Source organism: Capra hircus, chromosome 5 (assembly GCF_001704415.2).
Source record: "Capra hircus breed San Clemente chromosome 5, ASM170441v1, whole genome shotgun sequence".
Lineage (NCBI taxonomy): Eukaryota > Metazoa > Chordata > Mammalia > Artiodactyla > Bovidae > Capra > Capra hircus.
The window spans coordinates 29,987,904-30,000,000 of NC_030812.1; the positions used below are offsets into that span (position 1 = coordinate 29,987,904).

Genomic DNA, 12,097 nt, shown 5'->3' on the forward strand with positions numbered 1-12,097 from the left:
TAACTGTCATTAGAAAATGTAATGAATAAAATGATGGAGTCTTCTCTGCTTGTCTCTTATTCTAGGTATCATATAGCTTATGAATGAATTACTTCTAGGGCTGAAATAAGGAGCTTTAAAAGATATCTTTAAAAATCGCACAGGGCCTGCTCTATCATCTATAAAATACCAGGCTGCAGAATAAATGTTAGAGAAATTTGAAGCAACTTCTAGTTGAACAAATATGAACTTATAAAAATACTGAGCTAGGGTTACCTTCCATGAATGCTTGTACTGTTTTGTCCACACAATTATCAAAGTGTTGCAAAACCAGGATAATTTCATTGTTACTCTTATTGGGAACTATTGCGCGCACTGCATTTATCTGAAAAAGAAGATAAGGTCATTTAATTCTAATATCAGTAGATCAGTTGGAAACTGAGGTCTATTACAGAGAATAACAATAAGGGTACCACTTCATCTTTAACAAGGTGCACCACATTACTTTAGTATCAGTGAGAGTACATACAACCATCTCACTGTGATGAACAATAGGGGAATGATGCCAGCAGATAAAAAATTAAAACTTAGAAAAAGCAGAACATTTGCAGAAACAGAGGATTTGTGCCAGATCTTATTTCAGGGTGGTTTAATTCAGGAATCAGGTATTAATTTAGCATCAACATTTCCTCATTTTTAGCATATTATACAGAAAGGAGCAAAGTTCAACAAACCACCAAAATAAAACACCAATAATAACTTAGATTTTTGTATAGCATTTTTTAAACATTTATTTCATATCATTTAATTGTATAATAATGCTATAAATATCATTTACATTATTATAAATTATTTCAGGTATATAAAACATAATGAACACTCACTATGACACCCAGTTTAATAAAATAAAATACATGCAGTTGAAGTGCCCATGAAGCTTTTCATAAACCCTTTTTCCCTCCTCTCCACAGAGATTTCTACCTTGAATTTGGTGTTATTTCAATATTTGTTTTTATACTTTTATGATATATGTCTATATCCAAGGGTAAGACATATTAATGTTTGTATTACATGTCATATCATACATATCTATTTTTAATTTGCTTTTGCATGTAACATTGTTTTTTAGATTTTTCATGTTGATAAATATATCTCATTATTATTTATCAGCTATTTATTTTAACTGCTAAATAGCATTTCCATTGTGTGAATATAGCCAATTTAATCATTTTTCTGTTGATAGACATTTATATTCTTTCCAGTGTTTGGCTACTATGAAAAATGCCACAGTAAATATTCCTACGCTTATGGTTATTTACTGAATGCTTATGACAATGCTTAGCAAATTGGTAAAAAAAAGAAAACAAGTCTTCAGTGAACAGTGAGAGGATGTCTCTATTGTATATATAATCACTAGTAGAATTTCTGAACAGTTCAGTTCAGTTCAGATGCTTAGTCATGCCCAACTCTTTGCGACCCAATGGACTGCAGCATGCCAGGCCTCCCTGTCCATCACCAACGCCGGGAGTTTACTCAAACTTAAGTCCACTCAGTCAGTGATGCCATCCAACCATCTCATTCTCTGTCATCCCCTTCTCCTTCCGTCTTCAATCTTTCCCAGCATCAGGGTATTTTCAAATGAGTCAGTTCTTTGCATCAGGTGGCCAAATATTAGAGTTTCAGCTTCAGCATCAGTCTTTCCAATGAATACTCAGGACTGATTTCCTTTAGGACGGACTGGTTGGATCTCCTTGCAGTGCAAGGGACTCTCAAGAGTTTTTTCCAACACCACAGTTCAAAAGCATCAATTCTTTGGCACTCAGCTTTCCTAACAGTCCAACTCTCACATCCATACATGATACTGGAAAAACCATAGCCTTGACTAGATGGACCTTTGCTGGCAAAGTAACGTCTCTGCTTTTTAATATGCTATCTAGGTTGGTCATAGCTTTTCTTCCAAGGAGCAACCGTCTTTTAATTTCATGGATGCAGTCACCATCTGCAGTGATTTTGGAGCCCTCCAAAATGAGGTCTCTCGCTGTTTCCATTATTTCCCCATCTATTTGCCATGAAGTGATGGGACCAGATGCCATGATCCTAGTTTTCTGAATGTGGAGTTTAAAGCCAACTTTTTCACTCTCCTCTTTCACTTTCATCAAGAGGCTCTTTAGTTCTTCTTTGCTTTCTGCCATAAGGGTGGTGTCATCTGCGTATCTGAGGTTATTGATACTTCTCCCGGCAGTCTTGATTTTAGCTTGTGCTTCTTCTAGCCCAGTGTTCCTCATGATGTACTCTGCATATAAGTTAAATAAGCAGGGTGACAATATATAGTCTTGACGCACTTCTTTTCCAATTTGGAACCAGTCTGTTGTTCCATGTCCAGTTCTAACTGTTGCTTCCTGACTTGTACACAGCTTTCTCAAGAGGCAGGTCAGGTGGTCTGGTATTCCTATCTCTTTCAGAATTTTCCAGAGTTTGTTGTGATCCACACAGTCAAAGGCTTTGGCATAGTCAATAAAACAGAAGTAGATGTTTTTTTGGAATTCTCTTGCTTTTTCAATCATCCAACGGATGTTGGCAATTTGACCTCTGGTTCCTCTGCCTTTTCTAAATCCACCTTGAACATATGGAAGTTCATGGTTCACGTGCTGTTGAAGCCTGGCTTGGAGAATTTTGAGCATTACTTTGCTAGTGTGTGAGATGAGTGCAATTGTGTGGTAGTTTGAGCATTCTTTGGCATTGCCTTTCTCTGGGATTGGAATGAAAACTGACCTTTTCCAGTCCTGTGGCCACTGCACTGCTGAGTTTTCTAAAGTTGCTGGCATATTGAGTGCAGCACTTTCACAGCATCATCTTTTAGGATTTGAAATAGCTCAACTGGAATTTCATTACCTCCACTAGCTTTGTTCATAGTGATGCTTCCTAAGGATCACTTGAGTTTGCATTTCAGGATGTCTGGCTCTAGATGAGTGATCATACCATCATGATTACCTGGGTCGTGAAGTCTTTTTCATATAGTTCTTCAGCGTATTCTTGCCACCTCTTCTTAACATTTTCTCCTTCTGTTAGATCCATACCATTTCTGTCCTTTATTGTGCCCATCTTTGCAAGAAATGTTCCCTTGGTATCTCTAATTTTCTTGAAGAGATCTCTAGTCTTTCCCATTCCATGGTTTTCCTCTATTTCTTTTCACTGATCCCTGAGGAAGGCTTTCTTATCTCTCCTTGCTATTCTTTGGCAAAACTCTGCATTCAAATGGACATATCTTTCCTCTTCTCCTTTGCCTTTCGCTTTTCTTTTCACAGCTATTTGTAAGGCCTCCTCAGACAACCATCTTGCCTTTTTGCATTTCTTTTTCTTGGGGATGGTCTTGATCACTGCCTCCTGTACAATGTCACAAACCTCTATCCATAATTCTTCAGGCACTCTGTCTATCAGATCTAATCCCTTGAATTTATTTCTCACTTCTGCTGTATAATCATAAGGGATTTGATTTAGGTCATACCTGAATGGTCTAGTGGTTTTCCCTACTTTCTTCAATTTAAGTCTGAATTTGGCAATAAGGAGTTCATGATCTGAGCCACAGTCAGCTCCCAGTCTTGTTTTTGCTGACTTTATAGAGCTTCTCCATATTTCGCTGCAAAGAATATAATCAATCTGATTTCAGTATTGACCATCTGGTGATGTCCATGTGTAGAGTCTTCTCTTGTGTTGTTGGAAGAGGGTGTTTGCTATGACCAGTACATTCTCTTGGCAAAACTCTGAACAGTAGTGTATCTAAAAACTCATTAGAAATGCCAAATTTCCCTTCAAAACAAACATGCCAAATTCGTCAGTTATTCCTAAGGTATTTTGTATCTTTTGAGGTTAAAAATATATACTTTACAATAACTGCATATTCTCTTTTCATTTTTGTATGTCAATTTTATATCCAGCTATTTTGATGACTTCATTATTCCTAATAATTTGTTGCTTTCTTGGTTATTCTATGTAGGCAATTCTATTATCTATAATAACAGCAGTTTTTTTTCCCCTTCCTTTTTAGTCTTTATAATCTTCATTTCTTGTCTTACTGGACAATGTGAAATTGGTTATTTCTTCAAGACGACCCATTTTTTTTTGGTAGGGAGTGGTAGTTAGAAACCAAGATCTAAGAGCTAGGTGTGTTTATTGCTATTAGGTTGACGTAAAAGTAATTGTGGTCTTGCATTGCTGAGCTTTGCCGTTTGATATTGGACTACATTCTCAAATAAATGTGGTTATGTTATACATCATTTTAATGCACTTTTCTCGCCTTTTTTTTTTTTTGCTAATGACATTACTTGCTGTTTATATTTATTTTAGACCAGGGAAATTACATTAGACAAAAAGCAAATTCAAGCAATTTTCTTATTTGAGTTCAAAATGGGTCATAAAGCAGTGGAGACAATTTGAACATCATCAATGCATTAGCCCAGAAACTGCTAACGAATGTACAGTGCAGTGGTGCTTCAACAAGTTTTGTAAAGGAAAGGAGAGCCTTGAAGATGAGGAGCACAGCGGCCGGCAATTGCAAACTGACAATGATCAAATGAGAGGATCGTCAAAGCCGATTCTCTTTCAACTACACGAGAAGTTGCTGAAGAACTCAATACCAACCAGTCTACTGTCATTTTGCATTAGAAGCAAATTGGAAATGGGAAGTAGCTTGGTAAGTGGGTATCTCATGAACTGATAGCAAATCAAAAAAACCACTGAAGTGTCATCCTCTTTTATTGTGTAACAACAAACCATTTCTCAAATGGATTGTGATGTGCGACAGAAAGTGGATTTTATACGACTCCTGGCAATGACCAGCTCAGTGGTTGGATAGAGAAGAAACTCCAAAGCACTTCTCAAAGCCAAAGAAAGTGAAAGTGGAAGTCTTAGTCGCTCAGTTGTGCCCAACTCTTTGTGACCCCATGGACTGTAGACTGCTAGGCTGCTCTGTCCATGGGATTCTCCAGGCAAGAATATTGGAGTGGGTTGCCATTTCCTCCTCCAGGGGATCTTCTGAAACCCAGGATCGAACCTGCATCTCTTACGTTTTCTCTTGTATTGGCAGGCAGGGTCTTTATCACTAGCGTCACCTAGGAAGCCCCAAGAAGGTCCAAAGCACTTCCCAAATCCAAACTTGCACCAAAAAAAGGTCATGGTCACTGTTTGGTGATCTGCTGCTCATCTAATTCACTACAGCTTTCTGAATCCTGGCGAAATCATTACATATCAGAAGTATGCTCAGCAAATCGATGAGATGCGCTGAAAACTGCAATGCCTGCAGCCTGCATTGGTCAACATAAAGGGCCCAATTCTTCTCCATGACAATGTCCAAATGCACCTCGCACAACCAACACTTGCTTCAAAAGTTAAATGAATTGGGCTATGAAGTTTTGCCTCATCCGCCATATTCCCTTGACCTCTTGCCAAACAACTACCACTTTTTCAAGCATCTTGACAACTTTTTACAGGGAAAATGCTTCCATAACCAGCAAGAGGCAGAAAACGCTTTCCAATAGATTGTCAACTCCTGAATCATGGATTTTTACATTATAAAAATAAACGAGCTTACTTCTTGTTGGCAAAAATGTGTTGATTATAATGGTTCCTATTTTGGCTAAAGATGCATTTGAGCCTAGTTATAATGATTTAAAATTCACGGTCTGAAACCACAATTACATTTGCACCAATCTAATACTAGGAAAATACTAGTATTTCCTAATACTGTGGAAAATTCTGAAAGAGATGGGAATACCAGACCACCTGACCTGCCTCTTGAGAAACCTATATGCAGGTCAGGAAGCAACAGTTAGAACTGGACATGGAACCACAGACTGGTTCCAAATAGGAAAAGGACTATGTCAAGGCTGTATATTGTCACCCGGCTTATTTAACTTCTATGCAGAGTACATCATGAGAAATGCTGGGCTGGAAGAAGCACAAAGTGGAATCAAGATTGCTGGGAGAAATATCAATGACCTCATATATGCAGATGACACCACTCTTATGGCAGAAAGTGAAGAGAAACTAAAAAGCCTCTTGATGAAAGTGAAAGAGGAGAGTGAAAAAGTTGGCTTAAAGTTCAACATTCAGAAAACGAAGATCACGGCATCTGGTCCCATCACGTCATGGGAAATAGATGGGGAAATAGTGGAAACAGTGTCAGACTATTTTTTTGGGCTCCAAAATCACTGCAGATGGTGATTGCAGCCATGAAATTAAAAGACGCTTACTCTTTGGAAGAAAAATTATGATGAACCTAGATAACATATTGAAAAGCAGAGATATTACTTTGCCAACAAAGGTCCGTCTAGTCAAGGCTATGGTTTTTCCAGTGGTCATGTATGGATGTGAGAGTTGGACTGTGAAGAAGGCTGAGAGCCGAAGAATGGATGCTTTTGAACTGTGGTGTTGGAGAAGACTCTTGAGAGTCCCTTGGACTGCAAGGAGATCCAACCAGTCCATTCTGAAGGAGATCAACCCCGGGACTTCTTTGGAAGGAATGATGCTAAAGCTGAAACTCCAGTACTTTGGCCACCTCATGCAAAGAGTTGACTCATTGGAAAAGACTCTGATGCTGGGAGGGATTAGGGGCAGGAGGAGAAGGGGACGACAGGGATGAGGCTGGATGGCATCACTGACTCGATGGACGTGAGTCTGAGTGAACTCCGGGAGTTGATGATGGACAGGGAGGCCTGGCATGCTGCGATTCATGGGGTCGCAGAGAGTCAGACACAACTGAGCCACTGAACTGAACTGAACTGAATACTAGGATGTGATTATTTCTAGGTCCTTTCAGTTGATAGAACTAGGAAATTTTGGTATTTACAACATAAGTTTATACTGACACCATCAGTTTAAATATAATATTAAAAGGCCTTTTTTTTTTTTTTTTTTTTGCCACACCGTGCAGCATGCAGGACTGAACCTATGCCTTCTGTAGTGGAAGCACGGAGTCCTAACCAGTGGACCTAGAGAATTCCCAAAAGACTTTTGATAAAATGGTTTTTAAACATGTATTTCTCTTCTCTAAACTGAAAGCTTTTTAGCTCTTAAAAACAGACATATTTCTTGATTTGCTTTATTCTATAATATTCACAAAATGATTATAGAATATAATATTACTACTAATGAAAAAAGTTGGATTCATTTTCACTACATTCCTCTCAACATTTACAGTAAGAATACTAATATGGTGTTCAAAGTCTGTGGGAAGATTTGTTCTAGTTTACCTTTCCCTGAAGATGAAGCATTTTCAGGATCTCAACCTTATATAAGATCTCAGTTCCAATTTCTAACCCAGGACAAGCTTTGTGCTAAATCTGGGGCCTGTGTGGTAAAAACCCATTTGTTACTGAGACTGGCAAAACATACCAGCATTACCTAGCTCAGGCTTACCACTCAGCGTTTTAGTTTCTTCTATATTTTTGGCCCCTAGGGATTTCTCTTCTTGTGTTCAGCTATGCTTTTTTTCTTTTTTGGCCACGCCATGTAGCCTGCAGGATTCTTAGTTCCCAGAACAGGGGTTAAACCTGGGTCCTTGGCAATGAAAGTGGAGTCCTAACCACTGGACCACCAGGGAATTCCTTGGCTATGCATTTAAAATGATGTATATCATTTTCATTCTGTATTTGTAAGCATTTTACATTAGAAATATAATGTAAAAATTTTTACAGATGAAGAGAAGTAAAGTATCTTGTTCAAGTTATTAGCAGAATCTGTAACTTGCTTTCATGTCTTTCTATAATTTTTTTTGTTTCAGGCTTAATTGAACAATGATGAAGTACAAAACTATACAAGCGGGATGGTATATAATCTATAATTCAAAGAGTGTGAATTTATAATATATACTTTTGAGATGAGCAAAAAATTACCATGATCACTAGAAAATGGGCTTCAGGCAAAACTTACAGATTCAATGATAAAGGTAAAATTCTCATAACTGAAAATGCAACACTGTTTATATTATTGAACCAATATGTATCTATGACTCCAGAATCAATGATTTACTTTCTAAATGAGATGGAGAACACATGTAAAGCTTTTATGTTTTTTCTCAATATAGCTCATTAAGGGTTATCTTATTAAAGACAACCTGGTTCCCTTCCAAAGATACGTTACTTAGAAAATTTCTCCTCTTGGTCTAAAGTCTCCTGGTCTTAAAAATCCTCTTCAAGTGAATGGGACGATCCTACTCAAGACTATTCCTTAAAGAATGTTAGCAAATTAGATACACACTTAGCCATACACATACTGTTGTATTAATTAACATTAAGATGTCCAAGAGAATTTAGAAATATATGTATATGGATACATGTAAATAAAATTGTTCATACTTATAGGCTCCGATTCCTCAAAACCTTCATGGCAGTTACTCTCTGATATACAGCGGCATTCATACAGTTTTGTTCTTAATTTTCACTTTCTTAATGAGTTTGTAGCCAATGATTTTATTAGTACCTTAATTTTAACAAGACATTCAAGTTTCCTATCCACAGTAAATAGACATACCTTTTCTTTCATGTTTTCAAAAGCTCCTCCTTGGGCCAGTACAGTATTGGACTGCAAATCAAAAATGAATCCTGATGAATCTGAAAGAATGAGAAGAAAAAAATATATTCAACAGGGTCCAAAACTAACATAACAGCCTGCAAAATGTAAGGGCCAATACTAGCTGCTTTTCTCCCATAAACAGCTAATAACTAAATAGAACTTAATTGTTATTTTGCAAATTCTATTATATAACTGATAACTACCTTTGCATTCAAATTGTGAAATTAAATTTGATTTTGGTAGAAATTGTCACAGCTTGAGAAAAATATTGAAATCAATTATATTAGACTATACAGTAATCCTTGATATCTTTAACTATCTTAATATAAAAGGCCCTCTAAAAATACTGTAAGTAAATAGCTCCTCAAGGTAAAATTTAACACTAAAAAATCTGAATATGTGAGAATGAAAGCTTCTATAACATTAATAACAACAACACATAAAAGTACTTTCCATCTTTTAGACTACAACACACACATGTCACATTCTTAAGACTATGAATTTCATATATTTGTGTTCCCAATATAATATACAAAGAGCAATGTACCAGTGTTTATATTAATAGCATAAATGGGAAAACTTAGTTCAACGTAAGAAATTATAGAAAATAGTTTGCACTTAGAAAGAAAAGGCTATCTGTGAATTTAATCAGTTTCTTTACCCATGACTATGTGATCAACAAATTACCTCACCTTTTACACTTGATAACTTTGTTTTACTCTAATGAGATGTGATCCTAGGAAACAGCTAGAGTGCTTCTCAAATTCTGATGTGCATACTTATCATTGGGGGAATCTCAAGTTAAATAGCAGGTTCTGATTCAAGAGTCTGATGTGTGGCCTGAGATTTTTACTCTCAGGTGGTATCAACTTTGCAGATCCAAGCTATCATACTTGGGAATACTTCGGGGGTTCAAATTTCAACAAAGCAAGAAAAAGGGGAAAATTTGAGAAGAGGGGTTGCTATAGTCTGAATGTTTGTATTTTCACCTCCAAATTCATACGCTGAAATCCTAAAGTGATGGTATTAGTAGGTGAGGCCTTTGAAGAGCAGAGTTCTCATGAATGGGATCAGTGCTCTTATTAAAAAGATTCCATAGAGACCTCTGCCACCATGTGAGGACACAAACAGAAGTCTGCAACCCAGAAGGCCCTCGCTAGACCATGTTGGCACTCTGATCTCGGATTTCCAGTCTCTAGAACTGTGAGAAGTAAATTTCTATTGTTTATAAGCTACTCAGTCTGTGGTATTTTGTTAGAGCAGTCTGAACAGAATAAGATGGGAGTATAAAACATACAGTAATATTTTAGTACGCTTTCCAAATTCTTTCAGTATTATTACAGATGTGTTTTAATTAAAGCCTCTTTTATAGCTCAATCTTTATCCTGTGTTTTATATAATACCTCCTAGTTGCTGCAGAAGACTGATAATTTATACGTTAGAATGATAATAGTATTTTGTTTCTAAAAGTAGAAAAGAGGATATGAATAGATCCTGTGTCATTCCAAGAGAAAGTACACTTGCCAATTACCATTGAATTGCGAATCCACTTTTAACCTCTGTAATACTGGCAGTTTCATCATTGTTACCCAAAGGAAAAATCAGGTTACATTTACACAAACTCAATACTTAAAGCCTGAATTTTCTAGATGATGACCTAATATGGTTAACACTGAATTATCTTTATTAACCGCAAAGAAACATAGTATATACAGATGAAAATTTTACACAGCCAAAATACTACTGAGCAACCTTTTCAGAATTGCTTTAGGTTATCCAGATGATATAACTTGACTCCTGTTAAGTACAGCTGACCTTTGAACACTGCCCAGGTCTACTTATACACAGATAGTTTTCAATGGTAAGTACTACAGCATACACAACCTGCAGTTGGTTGAATCCACGGATGCAGAACTGTGGACACTGAGGCCCAGCTGGAAGGATTTTCCACTGCACTCAGGGGTCAGCACCTTTAACCCCCATATTATCCAAGGGTCAACTCTACTCTCTCTCAAAGACACATTAATGAGCACTGAGCTGATACAAAGAACATCGGTAATCTTAGCAAAGAATCCAACCACCAACCTCTTTTAGGGAAAGGTGCTTAAATGCTCAGTTGTGTTTGATTCTTTGCGACCCTATGGACTGTAGGCTACCAGGATCCTCTGTCCAGGGGATTTCCCAGGCAAGAATACTGGAGTCGGGTGCCATTTCCTTCTCCAGGGGATCTTCCTGACCCAGGGATCAAACCCATATCTCTTACATCTCCTGCACTGGCAGCAGATTCTTAAGAGGGGACACTTAATTTTATTTTTTTTCTTTTTATTTTAATTGGAGGCTAATTACAATATTGTAGTGGTTTTTGCCACACATTGACATGAATGAGCCACGGGTGTACATGTGTTCCCCATCCTGAACCCCTCTCCCACCTCCTTCCCCATTCCATCCCAAGAGGGGATACTTAAAACAGCATTTAGGGACCTATATTTAAATAAGCTATTGGTATCACTAACTTCTTATACATCATCTAATACCTTTTATTTTTTTCTGTTAAACAGCACGCTAGATGAAATGAAGCACAATGAAAACAAAGGGTAGTTCTGCAAACACTTTCAGTGATCGCCTCCCCAAATTAGCATAAGTATTATTAGAGTTTATCTGGCATACCAGTTGGGATAATGATTAAAAATACATACAGAAGCTATTTCAGTCAGGATCTCAGCAGGAAACAAACAGCACATTGAGAGTTTAATGAAGGGACTATTTTCGAAGGTGCTGGTAGGGAGTAGGGAAACCACAAGAGAGAGCACAGTACTCCTTGGCTAAGAACAGCCATGTATATTGCTACTGGAGGTTTTAAAGACGGTAAGGAGGGAGCAATCACTGGAATCCGGAGACAGAGGCCTCTTTCATCTTTGTTTCATCTGGTGTGGAGATGGCCATAGGATAACAGTCGTTTAATCAGAGGACACAGTAAGCCCACAGTGACCCTTCAGGGAAAGACTAGGGGAACAGATACTCCTATCTTACTCTCCTCCCTGCCTCTGGTCTCCTGCTTTATGCTGCCCAACAGCCAAACTCAACCAGAAGCCCAAGGCAGGAAACCTGTAGTCTGACTTGCAGTCTGGACAGGTCAGCCTCCTGGGGTACAAATGCTCATTTTGTATTTATATTCTAAATCATAAGTTTGCCAAAATGGGAAAGCAATAATTTAACATCTTAACTTGTCTATTCACTGGCTAATATTGTCTTTTTACTTATACAAACAAACTCAAGTAGATTAAAAAAAACCCTGCTTCAATGAACTGGAGCTTAAGTGCCTCTCAACATTATACGGAAAATAAATTTTAATTCCCACCAACAATATTTAGTGCTTTAACAGTTCTCCTATTTTTTCATGCAAAGAAAGCCTAAGATTTACTTAATTCCACTGTTAGTAAATGAGGTAAGATCTCATCCTTTTGTACCTACCCTATGATAGAAGATCATAAATTTTTAAAGAAAAAAATTGAAGTTAAACTCAGGCAAGATTCATAAAGGATATGAGGAA

The 12,097-nt window shown here is 37.4% G+C and overlaps 1 protein-coding gene across 1 annotated transcript in view; it reads right to left on the bottom strand.

Moving 5' to 3' along the window:
* SPATS2 (spermatogenesis associated serine rich 2) overlaps nt 1-12,097 on the bottom strand; it is a 153,721-nt gene that overhangs the window by 32,904 nt on the left and 108,720 nt on the right. The window contains exons 3-4 of the mRNA XM_018047837.1: nt 8,506-8,585; nt 256-364 (exon numbers count right to left, since the gene is read on the bottom strand). Of these exons, the coding sequence (XP_017903326.1) occupies nt 256-364; nt 8,506-8,585 (189 nt within the window). The remainder of the gene's footprint in view (nt 1-255; nt 365-8,505; nt 8,586-12,097) is intronic.